Source organism: Panonychus citri, unplaced genomic scaffold, assembly GCF_014898815.1.
Source record: "Panonychus citri isolate SS breed McGregor unplaced genomic scaffold, ASM1489881v1 Contig00093, whole genome shotgun sequence".
Classification (NCBI taxonomy): Eukaryota; Metazoa; Arthropoda; class Arachnida; order Trombidiformes; family Tetranychidae; genus Panonychus; species Panonychus citri.
In genome coordinates, this window is record NW_026515498.1 from 175667 (window position 1) to 200179 (window position 24513).

Consider the following 24513-nt stretch of genomic DNA (forward strand, 5'->3'; position numbering starts at 1 on the left):
GAGCTTACATCATCAGAATTGACAGGAAATTTCCAAAGAGAAAACAAACTGAAATTTATTCTCTTTCTCTTTTGTCTAATAAGAGTTCACATGGGAGGTTAAACTATCATGAATATCATGGAATCTGATAAATTATTGATTAACTGAAATTCATCAGATATTCTGATTACTTACTCATCTGAATTGATTGCTGATAATGTTTCCATAAGTTCTGGCTCTGAATCAAAAGGATAAGTGATAATATAATTATCATCTCTCTTCATCAGTTTCCCATGATAGCTCATAGATAATATTATCCTTGGGATATGAAATTTGATATAAAATGATGATCAAGAAAATGATTAAATTGATTAAATCATCTTATCAAAATAGTTAACATTAGATTATAACTGTTGGATATTTTTTTCCTTTTCCTATTTCACCTTCAATCTGATAACAAGAGCTTTTCTCAAATTCTGGATTCCCCCAGTAAGATTATCACCATTAACCTTGTGTTACAATTTATGAAACTCAATCTTTAATCTAATCAATCAATCACCCAATCAATGGTTAATCAATTTTCAGCTTTGATTAATGATACAATGTTCAAATAAATAAAAAAGAAAGAGGCAAAAAATATTTCAACTGTTGGGCTTTTCAGCCAATGAATACCTATGAATCTCATGAGTTCATGAACTTTTTTCATTGTTATGGGTATAAAAAATTACTGTTAAATCATCAACAATCAAGGTGCAACTATAACAATCAGATAAAAGTGTAAAGGTTTTTACAATTTATATTGTTTATTATCATTTCTATTTGTTCAAATGATAAACGATTCTGAATACAAACACAAATAGATGGCAGAAAATTCATCCAATTTTTTATTTCTCTTTTCATGATAATATTGTCAGAGGTAGAAAAATGAATGGTATTGAGAGAGAGAGAGAGAGAGAGAGAGAGAGATAACATGAAGTATATTCATATTAGATGAACTGAACTCCCAGTGAACCGAAAATGAATTGAAAGTTACTTATGAAAAGATAAAAAGTTGAAATTCTCAAACTGAACTTTCCCTGAATCGAAGTGTATTTATAGCTAACCCACCACGTAGAGAGTGGAAATAGAATGAGAAAAGGGGAAAAATGGTAAACATGAAAGATGAAAATAGTTTATTCTCTATATTCTATTCTCTCTTTTTTTTCCTTCTCTCTGATTATCATCATCATGGTGACCATGATAATGGACCTTGGAAAAAACGATGATGATGATTGGAAGATAATAGAAATAATTTCTCTCCAATGGATTGCATTCGGATAAATGATCAGGGGCCGATGGAAAGATGAGGAATCAGTGGAAGATGATAAAAGATCACTTTACATTCTGATCATTCCTTTTGTATCTTCTTACAGATTCATAACATTTATCCTTTCAGAATCACCATGAATCTTAATCATCAAAAAGGTCTGAACTGAATCTTATTGTGAACAATGGAAAACTAGCCGAGAGACTTTATCATCATCATTATCTTCATGATGATCAGACTTATGAGTCTATTCATTTTCAGAATAATAATAATAATCACCCTGAATACAAGCATAGAGAAAGAAACTCAGATTCACCATGAAAAGTATCTTCCACCCTGGAGATACACTTCATTTCATATTGATCATTATCATTGATAAACTGATTGTTAGTTGATTTACTCTCACTTTTATTACTAATTTTAAATGAGAAAGAGAAAAGTTTATTAGACAATTTCGATGATGATCATCATCCATATACATAAATATCTTATGAAGATAAAATTCAGTTCAGCTCAAGTTCCCTGAATGATATAAATAAGATTCTGCCTGAGAGACTGATTTTATTACTTTTCGTTCCAACGAATTGGTTTGCTTCTTTTTCTGTCAACTAACGAAAACTATTCCAACGAACAGGCGCATTCGAAGATGATAGAGATGAAAATCGAACAGAAAAGAGAGAAAAAAACGTGAAAAAGGAAAATGAAAGAGAAGAAGAAGAAGATGATGATGATGATGATGATAAAGATAGAAGAGAAGGTTCAACAACCGTAGATTCTGAATTCTGAAGGTGAATCACTTTTCCTTTGGATCGATGGGATTTTCTTCATTTGGTTTTCCACTTTTTCCATGGGAATCTCAGAGTTTATATTATTTTATCATTATTATATCTCTGGGTTTCAACTTGTCATGGATTCTCATGGTGTTATATCAGAGGTGGGAAGTTGCGACAGGGAGTGAAATAAATTGATAATGACAAGACACACAAACCGAGTCATCAGAATGAATCAAAGTCTTACTTTCCAACCTCTTCCACCTCCACTTTAACCCACCGACAATTGAGCTTCATCTCTCTGAGTCTCATTACTTGGATTCACTTTCATTTGGGTTACAATTCAGTTTCCTTAATAACAATCAAATTAAACTATTAATTAATTGAGTTAAATTGGTTGACAATCAAATTAACGCGACTGAGAAGCTGAAAAAAAAGGTTAAGAAATTAAATATTCATTAAATTATCGAACAATTAACTTTTAATTGTATATTTATCATTAATTGAACTTAATGTTTCAATATAATTGTTTCTAAATTGGTAAATTGCAAGTGATTATATTGTTAATCCTGATTAATATTGTTGTTATAATCATGATGAGTCTCAATGTTGAACGGAAGTTAATTTATTTGTACTTCCGTTTAATATTATAACATTATTGTGATAACATTGGTGATGATTAAAAACACAATTTTGCTACTAAATTGTTGAACCAACAATTGAGCCTGCTAATTGTTGACAGTTTTGTTAATCATTCGGAAATGATAATATAATAATAATCTGATACAATTTATGAACAAGAAAATTAAACGGAAATCAAATTGTTACTCTAATCATAGCAAAAAAAAACTAATCAAGTCTCTTAATCCAAAAACAATTTAAATCACTAAAAATGAGAAACTATTTTACTAATCAAAAATATCCAATTAATTTGTTTAAATAACAAGGAGAAAAAAAATAAACATAATGATAACCGGAAATGGAAATGATGATGAGCTCGAGAAGATGAAAATCCTTTTCTCTTGATAAAAGTGATTACCTTTGATTGTGATTAAATTGATTACTGGTAACATTTAAATTGCCATTTTGATTGTTGATTGTTGATTTTTAAAGATGCGAAAAAAAATTCTATTCATTTCTAACTTGATCATCATGAAACTGAATAACTTTGAATAGATATTATCAATTCTTATTATATGGAAATGCGCATTTGAATATTATCTTCATTTACATTTACTTTATCATCATCATCATCATCATCTAGTTGTGAATATCAATCTCACCAGGAAACCTGAACACTCAGAAACTCAGTTGATACAACAAGACCCAGAAACCAGTTCTTATCTTCAACTGACCATTGGCCATTTACCTATTTCATCAGTTCCCAGCTTTTCAATTTCATTTCAATCATGATTATCATGATGAGATGTCAAGAATCAGAAGTAAATATTATTATGAGAAAAAAGAAATGAGAAAACCTGAATCATTATCATGGATTGAGAATCAGAACAGAAAAAAACTGTTACCTAAGTAACTGGATCAGTTTAAATTGTACACAATTAAGCTAATAATTTATCTGATATTTCATTATGAGAGCAATTAAAAAATAAGCCAAAAGAATCAGCTAATCATCAAGCTAATCATTGATCATAAATTAATAATAATAATAATAATCCATATAAATGGAAAAGTTTTAATTTTCTATAGAAAATGATAAAATTAAATTGATAATAATAAATTGAGAAACTGAATTGTTGATTAGTTGATCAACACACGATTTGTGAATACATTTGAAAATCTAAATTGTTCGGGCTAAATTGTTATCACTCTGTTTGTTAAATTGTTCATTCAAGTCACGAATTCAATTTTATTCAATTCCATATTCAATGAGTAACCAGGAACAAGGAAAAAAAGTCAAATAGTAAAATAGTTTAATCCATAAATCACCAATAATCCAGACTGAAAATATTAAATAATAAATAATAAAAGATAATAAATTATTAAGGATAAGCAAAAAATTATGAGAAAAATTTTCTTCAACTGTAAACAAAATCAATTTAAAATTAGGTAAACATTGAATATTCAAATTGAGGTGAGAAATAATCAATTTGGAAGCGTTGATTTAATCAAATTGCAAATTTAACACACTGGTAATTTAACTCTTGCTAACTACGATAATCAATAACAATCAACATTGATTGTGACAACAATTTGATTATTTTTAATAATTTTGTTTTACATGAGAAAATCAGAAAGTAATCATGTTGATTGCATGGTGAATAATATAACAATCATGATGATGATGATGATTAAACCGATGTCTTTGTAAATTGATGCAAAATTATGATTACAATTACTATTACAATAGTATCTTAATCAGATTTAGTTGTGTGAATACAATGATAGTTACTCACTTTTTTTACTGGTGAGGATTTTTTGACTCTCTCTCTCTCTCTCTCTCTCTCTCTCTCTCTGAGTATATTTACTCACCTTTGCTCATTGTGTTTTTATCATGTTTCACTTTCTCTGAATGAAGATGAAATAAATTCTGAAATGATGTTCATCTTTATAATATAATATTCAATTGTTAAGATGATCATTACGATGAGAATGTTCAACTTGAATTCGTTTCCTCTTCTTCCTTTATCACCTAATATTTTAATAGAGTAAAGAAGAGGAGAAAAAAAAAGTAAAGGTAAACTCACAAAGAGAAAACATTATTCTCATTGAACCATGAACTTTTTGCTTCTTTTATCATCTTTACTCTCTTTCTTTTATCATCATTATCATCCTCTTTCTCTAGGGTTGAGGTTCCTCTATCTTCTCATCCTTCAATTTCCTCTTTTTTTTCCTTCTTCTTTTGTTGAATGATGAAAAAAAGCACGTCTCATGAACGGAAAGATACTAAGGAATCATCTTCTTCTCATTTTCCATTCTCAATGATGATTATGATGATGTGCAAGATGATAATGATGATAATCATCATCTTCATCATACTAAATAGTTATCAAATGTTGCTCCATGTTCATGAGTTGATCTTGGCGTTAAACAAGCATACGATTTGTGGACTATCATCAGAATGATTATCTTCATTATTAATCCTGTTTCCTTTTTTTATCATCATCATTTTACAATGACTTTTGTTTATTTTGTCTTCTTTGAGTCCTTTTCATCATCGTCATCATCATCATCAGCTGATTTTCTCAGTGTATCATGTTTCTTATTGCTCTTTGTGGTGGATCATCAGCCATTTTCTTCACGCTATTAATTTTAATGTTCATCTAATGATAATGAGAGTTTGATAATCACTTTTGATAGAATCAAAAATTGATAAATTCTCATTATGGAATAAGCTAAAAAGAAGATAATCATCATCCTTCTTATCTTCTCTTTCTTTTCTTCTCTCTTTTAAGAGATGAAAGATAAGATTAACTTTTAATAGTCTTTGTAATGGTTGTAAAGATCTCTCTCCATGTAAGATTATCTTCAAGGTCTCTTTCTTTTTCCTTCTTTCAAGTCACATGATGAAAATGAAGATAATATTAATTCCAATGTGTATCCATTAGTCGATAATGTTTTATATTGAATTCGAGAAGAGATCGTTTCGTTTTTCCAATTTCCAAAAATCGTTAAACTGTTCAAAAGTTAAGGTGAATCTTTGGTTGTTTCGAGTTTTTTTTTTCTTCATTCTTCTATTCTGTTTTCTTTGGACTTGTTCCATGTAAGCTCAGGTTTCCATGTTGTTCTTTGGAGAAACATATTTCTTTTACTATCTCAAGGTCTTGTAGTGGTTATTGTATCGATAGAAAAGATGGAAAATCGATTGAATAACAAACAAAATCCATGGAGATGAAAGAGACTTTCAAGTGAACTTGGAACTTTCCATTTTGCTTGATCTAAATGAGTAAAGATGAGATGGTGATGATAATTATTAATGAGAATCATGGTAATTATACAACAAATATCAATATTGTTGTTTAATATCATCTTCTATTTGTTTCAAGCATTTTCAGAATACAGAGACTCAAGATAAAACTATTATCGTAAAAAACTTCATCTTCAAGATAATTTGCAGAAGAGGAGGAGAAGAGAGAGAGAGAGAACGAAAGAGAGATCATGATGGGAGGATAACATGGTGGAGATAAAGTGAAGATATATGTTATTATCTAAGTCAAGTGAACTCCCAGTGAACCAAAAATGAATTGAAAGTTACTCGAAAAATAAGAGAGAAGGTATAATTTCAATTCTCAATTGAAAAAGTGTATCAGCACAGGTAGAAAAATAGAGAGAGAGAGAGAGATGGGAAAGTGAGTGTAGGTAAATTGGTAATAGAAAAATATAGTTGTTTGATTATTATACAAGATGAGAGATGAAAATTGATGACCAATGGTAATAAATTGAAGATGGAAGATGAAATAAAGGTAAAGATGAATTTGTAGAAGAAAAAAAATTGAGGAAAATCATTTCAACTGGTGGATAAATAATCTTTATCATCATCAGCATCTTCATCATCATCACTGTCTAAGATGATGATAACATTAATATCCTTCTCATCAATATGCTTTTCTTTATCATCCAATATGATAATCTCATCGGTGAGAATTGACTTTCGAGATTTTCGCCGATTCTCTGTCACCTCAGTCAATTCTTTCCAATCGCTATCATGGTCAAGTGAAACTCTTAGACAATCATTTGGAGTATTGGATAAAATTCTTTCAATCAAACTAAAAAGAAAAAGAAAAAGAAAATACAAAACAAAGAGATTAGAATCAATGACCTCTATACATTTCTTCTAATTTACCTGTCAATTCTTATATCTTCAAGGTCAAAGGTTATATTGCAAATAGGACAATGCCAAATGGCTCGACATTTGTTGACACTGAGAAAAGCTTCACCATCAAAACAAGCAACATGCTCACAGAAAGTGCTTATACAGGGCAATTTAATCCTTCTCTTTGTGATCTATTTGAACAAGAATACATTCAATTAAAGGAACAACAAGTAAATAATTAAAAAAAAAAAGATCCACTAATCAATTGTCATGAATGATGGATTATCCAAATTGAGAGATGATCATCAAAATTGTAAACTTACAGGACAAGAAAGGGATAGATGAAGTACTTCAGTGTAAATATCATTGGTCGATTTGAAGCTCTCACGGACTAGAAATAAGCAAAAAGGGATAATTAAACATCAATTAATTACAACTTTTCTCTTGATTATAATCCTATTGGAAAGAATAATAAATAAAATCAGAAGAATTGTAGTTAAAGGATTAGATTAACTTACCTAATCTTCGGGTCTCTTTGGTTCGCCTTCGGCCTATCAAGGTTGGATTATCAATCCATTTTTGAACAATCAATTGTTTCTCATTTGAACGTAAATGACTTTTGGTATTTTGAATTCTCATGATAGTATCTTGCATTCTGGTGATCAATTAATTGATTGTCTATCAATTTCCGGCACTTAAAGTGGTGAAAGATATAATTGTAATATAGAAAAATGTAAGAAATTTGAGAAAAATTTTAAAAATGTAACAAGAGATTCACAAGATGAGCAAATTCATTGGAAACAATTAGTTAACAGAAGGAGAAAAAAATGAATTCCAATTGAGTGATAAAACTGCTAATAATCAGTCAATATAATTACAGAGAGAGAGAGAGAAAAAAAAAGTTAATTGTTACAATCAAATGAAAAGAGATCAACACAATTAAAACCAAAGAGAAAACAAATCAAAGAGAAAAAAAATTAACAAAAGAAAAGCTAAAAAAAGGGTTTGTCTTCTCATTACAATTCTAATAATTTTCCAATAGAAAAACAAAAGAAATTAAATTTCTATGTATTAGATTAAATGTGAATTTGTAATTGGCAAAATTAGATTAACAGCTAAATTAATGAGTTATCAGTAATTCACTTTAATCAAGTAATTAAACGAATGAATAATTTGTTTGGTAAATAAAGAAAAGCAAAGATTAATTGACTTACCATGATAATGATGTTGATTGGAAACAATTAATTGGTGTTAAACAGTTGATTATTTTTTCAGGTTAATTGTTACATTAAAATGATGAGGGTTAATCAATTAATCAATCGGTTAATCATAAACAAAAAAATTAGGTGAAAATCAGTTAATAAGACAAGTTGATTATTATTGTTGATCTTTTGTTCATCCAAAGATCACAAAGACTAAACAACAACAAGAAACAAACAAGAAAATGATGATTAATTTGTTGACAATATTTTCCGTTTATTTATTGATTTCCAATGTAATTGTGATAATTGAATGTCAAGATTATTCTGCTTATCTGAATAATCGTATATTCCAACCATGTATGAAGCCAGTTTGCTACGAAGATGTTGGTTGTTTTCAACCTTTTCGCTTACAGGCCTACGTTGGCCTACCTCCGGTCGCCGCTTGCCCTCAACCTCCCGATGAACTTGGTGTCGATTTCCGAGTAATGAGATATAACAATTCCTATGAATTTTTCAATCTTTTCGGTATAACACCAAATTCATCTGTTGCCTACATTATTCCAGGATATCGTTCAGAATACACTGAACTGTTCAACATGGAACTAGTCGATGGCCTATTAAAACATTACGATCAAATTATTTTAGTTCGTTGGGATCTTGGAGCTAATCCATCATTAGTATTTGATATTCCGGTTACCCGATATAATAAATTCTTGGCTGCTGCAAATTCAGAAGCCGTTGGCAGGATAATCGGCAATTCAATTGACTATATTGTTAACAATCGTTCAGTTAATCCGGATAACATTACCCTGGTTGGCCATGGGCTCGGTGGTAATACAATTCACTTTGCAGCCGAATGGATTAAGGATAAATATAATCTCACCATCGGTAAAGCCGTTGGTAAGTTAATCAGTTTCTCTCTCTCTCTCTCTCTCTTTTTAATTTCTTTCGTTAATCAATCAGATATAATTTGATATTCATTAGGATAAACAAAACACCGACATTCAATCATCTTATGACTGATTGATTATTATTAGGATATTATGATCATTATGATCCAAACAGTTAAATTAATTGATTGTTGTTTTATTGTGGCGAAAGTTTAAATTGTTATTATAATAATTTTCACTTCTATCAAAAATATTACCTTGAATTTTCATCTTTTCCCATTGAATAACTTTGAGTATTCTCAATGTTTATTTATTGTTATCACTTTTGTATCTCACTTGAGATAATGATGAAGGACAATTGGGAGAAGATGATGATGATGATTATCTCTCATTTTCTGTAGCAATTAAATGTCACCAATTTCTGACAAAGAAAAATGTTCTCTTGTAATTAAGAGAAGGTAAAAATGATAAAGGAAAAAAATGTTTACCTTGTTATTAGAAGAAAAAAGAGAAAATGTAATTGCTGATGTTTCTTTTCTCTCTTTTACCTTTTCCATGATATCGAACATGATGATTATCAATAGTTCTGGATCCTGATGCAATTCCATTCTATTTTTCGAATAAAAAAATCTCTGGTAAAGGTGATGCTAAGGTTGTCGATGTGATTCATTCAACTTTCGTTGCTCCAGTTCCAGTTTTAGGTCAACGATTTGCTGGTAATACTAAAACTGGAGCATTAACACCAACCGGTGATTCTGATTATTTTATCAATTTTCCCGATTCATGGAATGATCAACCGGGTTGTGATGGACTCGAATTTTGTTCATCGTCTTTCTCGGTCATGACCTATGCCGCTTATCTTCATGGTTGTACCTTTGAGACTAAACCTTGTTCTGGAAATATTTTCCAACGATTCACCTCCAAGGAGATTGGACTTGATAGCACGGAAACGGGGCCACAAGGACGAATCTGTATCAAGGTATCAGAGAAACCGATAAAAAAGTGCCCATATAAATCATCTTAATCCAATCAATCAAATCAATCAAATCAATACACAAAGAGAGAGAGAGAAAAAAAATACAAATGTAATTTGTTAATCATTCAATTGAATTTACATTTTTCCCTCATAATTTATCCCAAATTGTTTAACCATTATCATGATTCATTTGTTACATATGATTAGCTCATTCTCATCATCATATATTAATTATCATCAAATGACATCAGTTCAGTTTCAAGAACCATCACCAGTTAATCAGCAGATAATGATGATTAAAACAACAAACAAGAGTAACAATCATGATGATAATTGTAACCAGAATAATGATAATATTAACTAACCAGAAAAAAAAAATATATTATACCAAATGATTAGCATTTGATTTCCACTCTCAAGGAAAAACAATCAAATGAATCCATGTTAACAATCATTTGATAACAATTGATATATATAAAAAAACGTAATATAATACAAAATGTTTAACATAAAGATGATAATGATATTTTTTATTTAATAATGATTATTGCCGTTATTATTATTATTATTGTAATCATAATCAATCCTCTTATTATTAGCAATTTAAGTAACATTTAAATGATGATAATAATGAGAGAGAGAGCAAAAGAAGAGGAGGAAAAGATAGAGAGAGAGAGAGAGAGAGAGAGAAATAGAATATGAAAAATGATTTGTTGATCATGATTAATACGAATATTAAACATGATAATATATTGACAGTGGTAACAATATAATCGTTGATTTAATCTAATCTACAATAAGGGTAACTCTGTTTTTGGTGGTGATTTTCTGCGTCCAGGAGATTCTTTGAATGGATTATGTGTTCGATATCCATGAAATTTGTATAAATGTTGATTGAAAACATTAAAGTAATTGAACTTTTTACCACAAGTTGGACAGGTGAAATTTTGATAAAAATGTTGAGCCATTAGATGATTGGCCCAAACGGCTGAATTGCACAAAGATTTGAAGCAAATGAAACATTCAAAGCTTTCGGGTGAGGTTTGGAAAGTTGATGCTCGAGGTAGGATTTTTCGTATATAACGGGTTATCCGAATGATGTCTTTGGTATCTTGGATCATTCCTTTGGTCTCATCGTCTTCATCTTCTTCCTCATCTTCATCTTCATCAACTTCACCGTCAACCTCAGTATCAACTTCATCTTCCAAACCAACATCGGAATCTTCCATCATGTTGATAACTGAATCTGGTTTGGCAACACTACAACTGCTATTACCAACACCACCTTCAAGTTTTACACCACCACCACCGCCACCACCATTGTTGATTAAAGCACCTCCACCAGCGACACCACCACTACCACTACCACCACCACCTCCACTACCTCCACTATAACCCTCATCATTGTCATCTGAATTATTTATTGAGAGATCACGCCTGGTTATGTCAACTTTCAATGCTTTCAACTGGGCACAAATTTGTTTCACTTTTTTTAGTGGAATTATAGTTTGACCAGAATAAACCAGATCATATAAAGCTTGTAGTCCATTTGAACAGATTATTGGTAATAGAATACCAGAAGATTTCTGACCATAGGAACCAATCAATTTGTAAAGCTCGGGTGATATTTCAGTTAACAAATTTTTATGGAAACCCCGACTGGATCCATCGGAAGCGTATAGTCGACAATCTTTAGGTTCACTGGGTATGGATGTTATACAATGAGAGGGAACTTCCAACCTTGTATACATGGCTGTTGATAGTGGTGGTTATTTACCAGAATAGTAGAGAAGGGAGAGAAAAATAAGGAGAGAAAAAAATAGAGAGAGAGAGAAAGAGAAAAAAAGGAAGGGAGAAAAAGAAAACAAGAAAAGAAGAAGAGAAAACAGAATCCGAAAGAGAAAAACACAAGTTTAACACAAATAGAAATCAAGGATGATTTGATTTAGAATATTGCGAAATTGGCGAATATATTCTATTAAATATAATTCTAATTAGATAACACACAATATTGATAAAAAATATAATTCTAAGTAAATTATATAAACACAACAAGATGGATAATAAATGATGAAGAAAATTATTTTTTCATTTTTTATGAAAAAAAATGAATTATTACCTAATAGATGTCGCTACTTACACAATCGAATAAAAAGTAGAACATAAAGGACATCTGTCGGATTTTCTGTCAACTAAATTCACGAACTAGTAATCGACTTGTGAAGTGAAGTTCAATTTTTTTTTGCTCCTGATGAATTTAAATTTAATCAATATTACCTATGAATTTTAAATTACAATTTTGTGTTATTATTATTCATCTTATTACATGGATCAAGTTGATACCAAAATTATGATAGATCAACAGTTATCTTAGTTTTTTCTTTGTTCCCTTAAAACTGAGCTATTATTGCATCGTAATAACTTCAACCATTTTGTTTTCTTGGTAATTTGAGGCAATTTTATTTTCTCAAACTTATACTCTTTTTGAAAAGATTGAAATTCTAATTTTATTTTATTCTTTTCTCCTTTTCCTTATGACAAACCTAATGAGTCAAACTATCTTTGGAACTGATTTTCCCTTCAAACAAACGGCACCTTTTTTAACTTTACCAAATATGAAATTAAAACTCAAATGAAATTAAACAAAACAAAAAACCTTTTTAAACTGAACGGTTAGTTCAGTGTCCGGTAGGACCTTCAGGTTATCCTGAAGAATAATGTATAATCCATTAGCCGAATGGCGCAAAATAAACGAAATTGATCCAATTAAGTTTTATTTTTTGATCTGTTCAATTTTTGATTAACTGAACATATTATCACAATTAAATTTCGATGATCAACTCAATGAGAAATGTCTACCTTTTCCCTCTTTTCCATTATTAAACAAGAATATCGCTCATGATTATGGCCTTGAGTTTTCTTTGAATTGAATTCCAATAAAATTGGACTTGATCATCTTGGATTTTACAATCAATTGACAACTTTCGTATTCTCTCCTCCATCAACATTATTGTTCTCAATGAATACTAATTGTTACAAGAGCACAAATTATCAACCAATACATAAACTCAAAATTGTCACTTTGTCTGAATAAAAAAAAAACTGAACGAATAGTTCAACGGGCCCTCAGGGCAACCTTGTTTTTAACGTATGAAAGATTAGCCAATCATCATAATAAATCAAACTTATTAGGATGATTAAAACTCATTAAATTGCTTTAACAGCATTAATCAAGTTTAATAAAGTCTACTTATGAAACTAACCAATATTTAAAGCCTAATATTCAGGCTCTTTTTGTTTATTCAAATCACAAGTTCTGTTAAATTGTTGAACAGATATAAAGCTTTGTAAACTGAGTGATTAAATTAAATTAGTTGATTACCTTATGAAGAATCAGCCAATTGCCGTGAATAAATTCTAGTGGCTTTTTTAAGCTCTCTGGCATTCGATTGACAATATCTTAATGATAATTAGTGCTTTCCATGATCATGAAAAACTCCTCATTTCAATGAATTGAAATACTCGTAGGTCTAAAATCATCCCAAGAAAAAGTAAATCAAATATCAGGCATGAGATATGCATGTGAATAATTATAAATCTCGTCTCAAAATAATTTAAGTTTTTAATTGTTTTCATTAAAATCATAAAGGGTAACACTTAAGACTAATTATCACTGACCATGTTTCATCAGGTTATCGCAGGCATTTATTGAGTATTGATTTCCGATGTTCAATTCAATCAGTACTTATCGTAAATATTTGGTTAAAATGATAAATAAGAAGAGGGAATTTAAAAAATTGGTTGATTGTAATGATTAAATCATTTAAGATGCTCAATCATTCAATCGGTTCAATGTGATAACTGATTATAAAAACTTTTCCTCTTGATTTAAATGATAAAAAAAGAGTTAATTTGTAATCATTTTAATGTTTGTTAAGTGTGTTTAGTTTAATTTATTTTCCAAATTGATTAGATTAAATAACAATTATCTTACATAGATGATCATCTTTAAGGTAACATTAATCACTTTCAACGTGGTTCCTTTGCCATTAAATCAATTACAATATCTAATTCAAGATAAATCGATGATTAAATTACAATCAGCCGAAACGATAACACCCTCGATAATATATAATCAGAATTCAGTTGAAAAGTGATAATAATAATATAAGAATTATCTGAAAATTTTTTCTTTTCTAAACAATCAAATTATCCAATTAGATTGATTAATCTTTACAATTTTCTTCAATTAAAACAGATAATGTCAATAATTGATTGTAATCAATGATTATTAAATCATCTAATCACCCTATCAACAATTAACCCTGAAGAAACAAAAAAGTTAATATAAAAATCGTGTTTATAAATAATTGAAGAAAAATTAATTCTCCACAATTAAATGAATTAATCAAAACAAAACAAAAAACAATCAGGTTATCAAAATGCAAACACTAATTATTATTTTCCAATTAATATTACAATTAAAAGATAAAAAGTAACCACAAAAACATAAACAATTGAAAATCACCCAATTGAAAACTGAATAAATATCCAATTTAATTAATCAATCCAATATATTGAATTGTTGATAAACAAAACAATCAAATTGAGAAAAGTTAATTAATCGTCACGAAAATAAATCAACTTTTTGACGAAAAAAAAAGTTTAGTTATATTATCGATCACCAGATGGAACTACAAATAGAAAATAAGTTCCCTCTAGTGGCGAACGTGATAACTAAGGGAAGTTTAGAGTTGATTTTATTTTTCTCAATCATTTTCATCCTTGAAGTTGATGATATGACGATAAAAGTGTTTTCTTAATTTTTTCTAGAAGTTGGTTAACCATCTCATCAAATGTCGTTGATAATAAATTTATTAACTTAACCAAAAGCCTAACAAATTTCTGACAAAGTATAAAAAATCATCATAATCCAGATAGAGAGAGAGAGAGATAATTTTTATCCTATCCATCCATCCAAACCATGATGAAGATTATATTTGTGATATTTGTTTGTCTTTTTAGTGAACAATTTGTTTCTATCAATGGTTATCCAAATAATATAAATAATGATCATTATGCCTCGGATGGAAGTGAAACTGAGGAAATTGCCAAAAATCATCCAAAGATTAAATCTAAAGCCCTCACCTTAGCTGCCAATGAAGGTGATACAATAACATTCCCTTGTGAAGTTGATGATTTAGGTTCTCTCTCAGTTACTTGGGGAAGTAAAAAAGGCTCAAATGTTACTCAACTTTTTTTTGGTTCTTATCGTTTTCTCCAAGATGATCGGGTTTACCTTGATGGTACTAATTTAGTGATTAAAAATGTTAAGCAAACCGATTCGGGGATTTATACGTGTAAGGTTTCAACCGATAAAGAGATCTCTGTGAATCATACGTTTTTCGTCAATGGCCGTCCTCAAATAATGAAAGAACCTGCGACTGGTAATATTACCATTGGTCAAGGTCAAACGTTAAAGTTAACATGTAAATCAACCGTTGATCCTAAGCCTGACATTAAATGGGAAAAATTAGACAGTAAACTTACTGTTAGTGCAACAAATCAGGAAACATTGACCATACCCAATGTTGGACGATTAGATTCTGGTCGATATCGGTGTTCAGCTTTTTCCTTCTATGGTAGTGATAATCATGCTGATTTCGAGGTGGTTGTTGAAGGTTTGTCTTCATTTTCTTCATTCAAACATGTTTTCCACACTTTTCCCACCTTTCTCCTTTCTCCCACCGTCTCTCTCTCTCTCTCTCTCTCTCTCTCTCTCTCTCTCTCTTTCTTACTCTCTCATGTTGTTTTCTTTTATTCCCTTAACGATTGCCTTTCTCTTTTCTCTTTCTCTCTCATATTACCCATCAATCTAATTCATGGTGATTTCTCATTTCTAACAGAGGAACCAGAAATCGAACTGCCTGAGCCTCATGTTTACACCGGAATTGGACAAGAAATTAAACTTCGCTGTAGAGTCTATGGTAATCCAACACCTAATGTTTATTTTGAAAATTCACGAGGAAATCGGTTACCCAGTAAACCGGGTGACAATAAAGAATACGTTTCAACGTTAAGTATTCGTGATGAGAATGATTTTGGTAAATATTCTTGTTATGGTTTCAATAAATTTGGTAAAAAAAGAGCTGATATTGAAGTTTCGGGTCGACCATCAAGACCAATTATTCTCAATTCGGATGCTGATTTTCCCACTTCAGGAGATGAATTTGAATTAAAATATCAAGTTACCTCCTATTCACCAATAACAAAAGTTTTAGTCACTTACAGATACACAAAGGTACGTTGATAAACCGATCGTATTTACAGTTAATTGTTTACATTTACATTTATAAGTCCGAGTTTATGTACAATTGTGTCTCTCATGTCCAAATGAACAAAAATTACACAATACAAGCTAAACTAAGGCGTGGTCATTAACACAGTGTGACATTAATATCATGCTGATTTAAAGCTTCGTCAATTATTTGTTATGTTGATCTTTTTGTTTGTTTTCACTTTTTTTTTAACTTAATTTTTGTTTCTCTTTTTCTACTTTTTTTTTCATCATCTTTTTAATTGGAATCATCATCATCATCAACATCAACATCAACATTTGGATCTTCTTCCTCCCACCTTGGTGTTTATTGTTTATCTTTGTGCTCTCGTTTTGTGATATGTGTTATATTATTGTTATTGTGCTTCTCTCACATTATCATCAACTAAATCAACACAATTGAAATTGTGTTTTTCTTTTTTACCTGTGGAAAATTGTTCCAATAGGATACGGAAAGCTTTTCAGATTGGAATACAACGGAAATTGACCCGAACAATGTCAATGGTCCTTCTTACAATTTGAAATACATTTTACAGAATATGGATCGTAAAACATACGAGGTCAGAGTTTACGCTGAAAATAAATATGGACGAAGTGAGGGTAGCGAAATATATTCAATTACTGCTGATGGAGCTAAAGAACGTAAGTTGAGATTTATAATAATTTTAAGGCGAGAAAACAAAAATTGCGATCAAATTTCGAGGTGTTTATTATCATTCCAAGCAATTTAATGCAATTATTATCTATGGTGGTGGTATGAGGGAAGGTGACGGTGGGTAACACCCATTTTTCTTGATTTTAATTTTGACATGAGAGTCAAAGTATTGATTAGATTGTCCCTTTTTTTACACTCACTGTCTTGATAGTCCTTTTTGAGTCTGTGCCTGTTCACCATTGACATATCTCACTTTTTTCCCTCCTCCTCCTTTCCTCCTTCTTCCTCCTCTCTAGCCCACCCTCCTCCTTTGCTCTCTGTCTCTATCTCTGTCTCTCTCTCTTTCCACTGTTATTATGTTCTCACTATTTTCCTCCTGGTTGTTCACTCTACCAGACACTCTCTCTCTCTCTTGGTCTAGGGCGATCAACTGATGAAGGTGACACCAGGAGGTAAATTTACTGAGAGAGCGAGAGAAACCTGAGTAAAGATGAAAACAAGAAACTAAAAAGATAAACATTGTATTAGAAAAATAGAGAGAAAGAGAGAGAGAGAGAGGGAAAGATGATGAAGGTAAAGAACGATAAACAGTGAGATGATGCGAGAAGATTAATTGAAAGAAAGTGGAAATTAGAAGTCAGAACAAAAAACTGCTCGAACTCTCGAACAGGTTGTTATTTGGTTTCGATAGTGTCAAGGGCTGGGTATTAATGCTAAAGATATTGGGTTGGGCATTTTACTTGATTACTTGGTTATAGATTTAATTAGATTGTACTAGTTAATTGTTTAAATGGTTTCAACTAAGAGTTTTTGCCCTACAGAGGCGATTCCATTTTCTTTGCTTATTCATCTCTAGGTGTTTTTTTCCAACTTATACAGATGATGATGAAGATAATAATGATGATGATGATAACTATTTGTCTATGTTTATAAATGAATGTGAGTGTATGTGTGGTGAGGCCCGTTGTTGATGGTGGGTAGTGGAGGCAAAATGGACGCGGTGGGTGGTTTTTATCTTACTTTTCTCTCTTATTATTTTCATAATAACGATAATGATTATAGCATAACAATAATGTCCATCTCACTGACCTCACTCTCTCTCTCTTCTTTATCATCATCTCAATCGAGTCCATCGGCCTAGTGGCTATATAATTGATGGTCCCACTGTCCAGTTACTCATTTGAAATGATGATATATTTCATTATAGCCAGACACATGAACCATTAACATGTTAAATTATCAGTAATCGTGTTAATCATTTCATTTTTTTTCTTCTTCTCTTGATTGTTTCTATTGATTATCTTAAAACTGATTCATTCATTTGATATTTATTTTCAATGTTACATCATTACTAAAGGTAAAATAGTTTCTCTACCTTACAATCAACATCGATTAACTTAATTTACCATTTTTAATGACATCAATAAATTCAGTTAACCATTCAGTATATTATTATCATTATAATGATCAGGAAAAACATTTAATATCATTGGATGGGCGCGGATATTAACAATTACCTTTCAACATGATTTTTCATGATTTTAACTCAATCGCTTTTGATTATCTCATCTTGTTGTTGTTGTTTCTGTTTCTTGTTTATCATCTTACCTTTTACTTTGATTTTATATTGAATTTTATGTTTAATCACAATTGATAATCTTTATTTATTATTTTGAATGAAACAATAATAATAATAAATAATTTCTGATAAATTATATGTATTAACCTGGATCGTTTTTTACAGTTACAAGGATTAACTTTTGAGCTTCCTTGAAAACTGAATCCAACAGCAACAAGATTACCAGCTAACTTAATCTCTCAACGTGTAACAATCAAATCAAATCAAGAAAAAACAATGTAACTGATTAGTTAATCATTTTCTTTTTTAGGCCAAACTATCCCCTTGATCTCAATCTTAATCTTTCAACTTTTTTTTTCAACTTTTTCATTTCTTTTTCCGTATTATCATCATGATCCTCTCATCATTCATTGGCATGATGATCATCTTATCTTCTTGGTTATTATTATTTATTATTATTGTTTATCATCATCTAGAGTATTTCTCTTACTCTCTCTCTCTCTTTTCCAGTTCATTTGATTACTGAATACTTACTATCATCATTCCTCATCTTTACTGTTTTTAGTTTTATCATCCTAATGATTTTTATTGTATTTACTGGATGAGGATACCCAAAGATGATGAGGATGATAATGAATAATGATGGACAATTGTGATTGCGTGTTTGTTTGATACTACAAAGATTGTGCAGGAAATGCGCTTTGTAACTATTGATCTAAATGGAAAAACGAAGATGATGATGAGTAAGAGGAAGATAATGAAGGAGAGAGAGAAAGAGAGAGAGCGATCACAAAAAAGAGCATAAAAAGTTACATGGACATTGAACTAGTACAAGTAGTTGAGTTGAAGTAGTTAACTTAGTATTCATTTTGCATTAGAACCCATGGAGTTGTTATTGATATATAAATATTATCATTGATTATTATTAACCAATGGTTAGTATATGAAAAATGATAATGGATTAGACATTAATATTTGTCTGTGCGTGTGTATGTATATGCATTTATATTGGTTGAGTGTTTGTATTTTTGAAGCAATTTGAATTGATGAGTTTATATAAATATTATGTTGATGATGATGATGCATAGGAAGAGGGAGAGTTTTGATAAAATTGACTTTGACAATGAATTAATGAATGAGATGAGATGATGATTATGATAAACTTCAATCAAGATTGTGAATCTTTGAATCACCAAGTCAATGTCCCCATATACTTATTGCTTCATCTCTTCACCATCATCCACCCTCAATGTTACTTACTTTTGCTGTCTCTTTCCTCCCACCTCTCTCTCTCTCTCTCTCTCTCTCTCTCTCTCTCTCTCTCTCTCTCTCTCTCTCTTTCTCTCTTTCTCTCTTTCATTCATCTCTTTCCACACCCTGTTGTCATCATCGGTACCTATCAATCTTTGTCTCACTCCTACCCATCCATCCTCATCCCCATTGAGAGTCATCCTTATCATCTTCCTCCTCCTTCATCTTTAATCCTTTACTCAAACCATTGCTCTCTCATCGACATCATTTTCCTCCCCCTTTGCGTGTATTAATCTTCCTCCTATTACATTGATATTATATTGGGTTAACCTCGAGTTAAATTTGAATTAAATCTAATTTTAACAAACTCAACAACAGTTAAAGGAAAGGTAATCAATCTATTAAACAATCAACATAATCTAAACCCACAGAGAGGTAGAAAGAGAGAGAGAGAGAGGATAATCTATGGGATGTCAGATGCACAAATTTGATTGAATACAATCATCAACAACAACAATCAAACACAAAAGCGTATTAATACCATATGCTTTTTCCCTAACAATTATCATCATCATCATTATTATGATATTATTACATAATAATGTGATAATAATGTAATAATAAACGGTCACCTAATTTAAGGTAACTTTTTTTCCTCCTTTGCAAACAAATTGATCCTTCATCAAATTTAGAATCTCAAAAAATCGCTCACTCATTCAGATCTCCTTTATCTTTATCCCTCCTCTAATCCAATGTAACATTTCACCATAATATCATAGATGTAGAGAGTATTTAAAAACGTGAGTAATCATGAATGTGTCTTTCTGTATTTAAGAAAAGAGAAAAGAAAATGCAATGACTCCTGAAAAGAGAGAGAGAGAAAGGAAATCAAGTGAGATTGATTATGAGAGAGAAAGTTAGTAATGCTTGATGATGATGATAATCATCATCATTGTAATGGTTACAGAAAATGATGTAAAAAAACCATTCAGAATGAATATGTATGTGTATTTGTGATGGAAGGTAAAAAAAACTCGGCAAACTGTCAGGTCACAGCGGGGATAGTGAATGAAGAGTGGGCCCCACCCTGTAAATGAACTTGAGGGTCAATGTAAAAAAAAATGTTGGCACAATTTTCCCTGAGAAAATGCTGTGTAATCCCATCACAAAGTGACAAGTCTCAATATCCCTCCCTCATCCCTCCTCTTGATACACATTCGGGTACCTTTTCTAATCACCACCGCCACAACTTTTTCTTACCTTTGGTAGATCTCAGGTAACACAAAAGGTACACTAGAAAAAAGAGGCTTGAAATCTTATAAGAAGAAAAAAAAAATGATCGACTCTTAAATATTAACATTTTCTTACATCAAAACTACTTTTTTTTTCTATGACACGAACACTTGAAAGTCTTTGATCTTTTTTCTTCTTCCATCAATATCATATAATAGTTATAAACTTTTCTCTCTTTTTCGAACTTTTTTGTTCTCTTCTATTTTGGTTCTAATTGTTCTCTTCTCTTTCTTTTTTTAGACTGGAAAGTCGCTGGGTCAAGTTCCTACTCTATTAAATCATCGTCAACCATTTTGTTCATTTGTTCATTACTACTACTCGCCACAATGAATGAGAATTAAACTTTTTTCAAACAATTCGACATCAATTGCAACATTGGAAAAAAATTATCGATAAAAACAAAAAACTTATTTAATTACAATTATTATATATATATAATTAACGATAATGCTTTACTTGTACATTTAATTAAAATAAATTGCGTTATAAAGTAAAATTAATTGTCAATGGCTTCTTTTTAATTGTAATTGTGTTTCCAGTTTTTAAATTGTTTCTCTTGTGACTCTTTTGAGTATGTCAGGTAAAAAATCAGGTAATAACCAATTCTTGCTTTTGATTGTCATCATTTCGTGTTAATTGTTAGTTAATTTAACTGGTTTAAGTATAATCTCCTTGGCAGTGGTCACCAATTGACCTCGATAATAATCAAGTTGATCCTAAGTGATTAGTTTAAATCACGAGAGGAAATTAAAATAAGAAAAGTTTTATCAATGTAACAGTTTGAACAATTAACGTGATATCAAGTTATTAAGTTGATTGTGTGTGTGTTTAAAGTTGTATAATCGGATTAAAATTGACAAACAATTTAATCAGATTAACATTGATTAACGTTATTGATTAGGAAGTAATTGGATTTTGTTAATTTTAAGGTGACAAGAAACTTTTTTCCTCTTCTTTTCTACTAATTGTCAAAGTTAATTACCTTTGTTTGATGGCTTTGGACGAATCGAAATGATCGTAATAATTTAATTAGGCAAAATTTAATCTCCATGTAAGCAAATCTGATGCCGATGCAACTTCTTGGCCCATAGGCGAACGGCAGGTAAGCGGATAAATTGATTGAGTCCCGATTCTCGGGTAACCATCTTTCAGGTTTAAATTGTTCAGGGTCGGGAAAGTAGGCTGGATCATGGTGCATCGCGTGAACGGGAATGGTTATCAATTGGCCTGCCCCAAGTTTAACACCACCCAATTCACAGGGTTCGGTGGTACGTCTTTCCACCCTGGGAACAGGGGGACAGAACCGAAGGATTTCCGATACAACTGCATCAAGGTAAGGCAATGATTTAACAATTTCCCAATCATTTGTATCTTCATCGCTAATTGTTGATAGTTCATCAATTAATTTCTGTTGAACAACCGGGTGTTGGGTTAAGGTGTATAGTAACATTGACAGGGTGGTTGCCGTTGTATCATGACCAGCAATTAGGAAAATTAATGCTTGATCAACAATCTCTTCGTCTGTTAATTCTTGATTGTAATTAGCGAGAGAGAGAAACAAAAAAAATGAATCAATAAAAAGACAAAAGTTTTACCGGTTGATTATTGTTGAAATTAATTAACCATCTCAATTGTACTTATATACTGTTCATCCAACTTCAATTGATTAATCAAATTGGAGTACAATTAGTAGATAAAATTTCAATTTCTCTCTTTCTCCTCTTTTCGTTGATCAATTGATTAGATATCATTGACTGGATCGAAGGTTATTTTAAGTACCAATTTAAATTGTTAACGATTAACTTTGAATTTTTGCTCTGAATAATAAGACAATTTACTTACTTCGTTTAGTTAATTGCTCGGCTTCATCAGCGATTTCTGCATCCTGAAGTAGTGAGACAAAGTCAATCCGGTTAACCTTCAATTCTTGTCTCTTAGAGATGAGACTACTGATTAACTGAGCGAAATACATGAGAGCCGAATAGTCAAAGATACTCAATTTGAATAACGATCCAATGGGCGCTAATGATGGACACTGGAAGGCGATCCATGATAACCATTGAATATTAGTGTTGAAAAGTTTTTTCGAGTTGGCAACTAAAGGATTGTTTGGATCTCGAAGTGAATCAATTTTCACACCGAAAGCACAGGACGAGAAAGTGTCCAGTGTAAATGAGAGAAGGTAAGTTTTCACATCGATTGACTGACCATTCTCACAAGCATCGTTAACATTGTTGATTAATGTATCAACGGCTTCGGTGATCTGATTTTGCATCGCTTTCAATTTTGAAGTGGTAAAAGTTGGACTACAAATAGATCGAACTCTCTTCCAAGGCTCATGTTCAAGAACGAAGATACTTTTACCACCGATTGAATTGATTCCACGGAAAAACTTGGGTAAAAGAAGAAAAAGAATAAAAAGAATAAGAAGAAATAAAATCGAGAAAATCATCTAAAAGAAAAGTTTTTCTTCTCTCTCGAAAAAAAAATCAATCAATTGATTATCGATCTACTTTTCCGACTCGAATATCAATCGATGGTTACAATTAATATCTTCATAAGACAAAATCTAAACACTTACTCTATGGTTAGGGAAAGAGTTAAACTTCTTTACCAGAATTTCCTTAACTAATTCAGCATCACCACACATGAGAACAGGCTGAAAGAGTTCATACCCACTGAAATAGAAATGATTGATTAGAATGAAAGACAAACAAAATGATTAGAATTTTGTGTTTTTTTTTCTCTCTCGCTCTCTTATATTATTAGAATCAACGAAAACAACAAGCTCAATAGACCAAACTAGCTAATTGTTTGTTGATTGTTGTCGGCACTTACCCAACAATCCTGCCATATTTACGATAAGCCTGAGTATCTGATTCATGAAATGGTTTAGTCCAACGGTTCCATAGGGATGAAATGTCATTTGGTATTCCGAGTCTATGCCAATACGTTAATTTATAAATAGCAGCGACAATTAAAGTTACAGTTAAAAATAAGCACAGATTAGGATTAACATTTAATCCAAATAGTAAAGAGGTTGACGTTAACCAAGTCATCACAATTAGCCAACAATTAACAATCGACGAACACACAAACTTTTGTAAATTTAAAACAATTAAAAACTTTTTAATCTTATTGATTATTAAGTTTAAACTGTTTTCCAATTGTAAACAACTAACTAACTAACTATTTACGACTTAATTGTTGCTAATGTGTAATGAGTATGAAACAAGATTTACTAATAATTTGTATTAATTAATTTCCCGAGTCTGTTAATTGTGCGTTTTTCTACTACGCAAGTGACATTGATGATTAAATTGTTGAATAATCTGATAATTAAGTGTATTAATTATCAACCTGAGACTTTGCTTTCATAATTTAATCAAGATTATAATGTTAATTGAGATTTCATTTCATTTTTTGCTGACGGAAATAATTTATTAATTGTATTGATTACCAAAGTCTCAATTGATTGTTGTGCCTTTTTATCACATGTTAAAG

At 30.8% G+C, this 24513-nt stretch overlaps 4 protein-coding genes across 4 annotated transcripts; 2 read left to right on the forward strand and 2 right to left on the reverse strand.

Annotated features, from left to right (window-relative positions):
- Positions 1–6005: 6005 nt before the first annotated feature.
- On the reverse strand, positions 6006–7768 carry LOC128387776 (uncharacterized). The gene is made up of 4 exons (XM_053347039.1): positions 7345–7768; positions 7150–7217; positions 6857–7017; positions 6006–6779 (listed from the first exon to the last, which is right to left on the reverse strand). The coding sequence occupies exons 1-4, from the start codon at positions 7478–7480 to the stop codon at positions 6521–6523; spliced, it is 624 nt and encodes a 207-aa protein (XP_053203014.1). The 5' UTR covers positions 7481–7768; the 3' UTR covers positions 6006–6520.
- A 191-nt stretch (positions 7769–7959) lies between these two features.
- LOC128387775 (inactive pancreatic lipase-related protein 1-like) lies at positions 7960–10407 on the forward strand. The gene is made up of 2 exons (XM_053347037.1): positions 7960–8928; positions 9503–10407. Exons 1-2 carry the CDS (start codon positions 8271–8273, stop codon positions 9940–9942), a joined length of 1098 nt encoding a protein of 365 aa, XP_053203012.1. The 5' UTR covers positions 7960–8270; the 3' UTR covers positions 9943–10407.
- A 4262-nt stretch (positions 10408–14669) lies between these two features.
- Positions 14670–21509, forward strand: LOC128387773 (protein amalgam-like). Its single transcript, XM_053347036.1, has 4 exons — positions 14670–15575; positions 15801–16195; positions 16678–16873; positions 21250–21509. Exons 1-4 carry the CDS (start codon positions 14879–14881, stop codon positions 21348–21350), a joined length of 1389 nt encoding a protein of 462 aa, XP_053203011.1. The 5' UTR covers positions 14670–14878; the 3' UTR covers positions 21351–21509.
- LOC128387772 (cytochrome P450 3A8-like) lies at positions 21396–24242 on the reverse strand. Its single transcript, XM_053347035.1, has 5 exons — positions 23848–24242; positions 23591–23687; positions 22852–23401; positions 21992–22539; positions 21396–21725 (listed from the first exon to the last, which is right to left on the reverse strand). Exons 1-5 carry the CDS (start codon positions 24066–24068, stop codon positions 21642–21644), a joined length of 1500 nt encoding a protein of 499 aa, XP_053203010.1. The 5' UTR covers positions 24069–24242; the 3' UTR covers positions 21396–21641.
- Between the last annotated feature and the right edge of the window lie 271 nt (positions 24243–24513).

Bases quoted from the DNA above. Each gene is read 5' to 3' on its own strand.
- LOC128387776 (XM_053347039.1), bottom strand. From the start codon at position 7,480: ATGCAAGATACTATCATGAGAATTCAAAATACCAAAAGTCATTTACGT. The intron at 7,018-7,149 runs GTAAGTTTACAA...TTGTTCAAATAG, and splicing joins ATCTATCCCTTTCTTGTCCT to ATCACAAAGAGAAGGATTAA. The intron at 6,780-6,856 runs GTAAATTAGAAG...TTTTCTTTTTAG, and splicing joins GAAGATATAAGAATTGACAG to TTTGATTGAAAGAATTTTAT.
- LOC128387775 (XM_053347037.1), top strand. From the start codon at position 8,271: ATGATGATTAATTTGTTGACAATATTTTCCGTTTATTTATTGATTTCC. The intron at 8,929-9,502 runs GTAAGTTAATCA...GATTATCAATAG, and splicing joins CACCATCGGTAAAGCCGTTG to TTCTGGATCCTGATGCAATT.
- LOC128387773 (XM_053347036.1), top strand. From the start codon at position 14,879: ATGATGAAGATTATATTTGTGATATTTGTTTGTCTTTTTAGTGAACAA. The intron at 15,576-15,800 runs GTTTGTCTTCAT...CATTTCTAACAG, and splicing joins TTTCGAGGTGGTTGTTGAAG to AGGAACCAGAAATCGAACTG. The intron at 16,874-21,249 runs GTAAGTTGAGAT...TTCTTTTTTTAG, and splicing joins TGCTGATGGAGCTAAAGAAC to ACTGGAAAGTCGCTGGGTCA.
- LOC128387772 (XM_053347035.1), bottom strand. From the start codon at position 24,068: ATGACTTGGTTAACGTCAACCTCTTTACTATTTGGATTAAATGTTAAT. The intron at 22,540-22,851 runs GTAAGTAAATTG...ATTACAATCAAG, and splicing joins CGAGCAATTAACTAAACGAA to AATTAACAGACGAAGAGATT. The intron at 21,726-21,991 runs GTAATTAACTTT...CTAATCACTTAG, and splicing joins TCCAAAGCCATCAAACAAAG to GATCAACTTGATTATTATCG.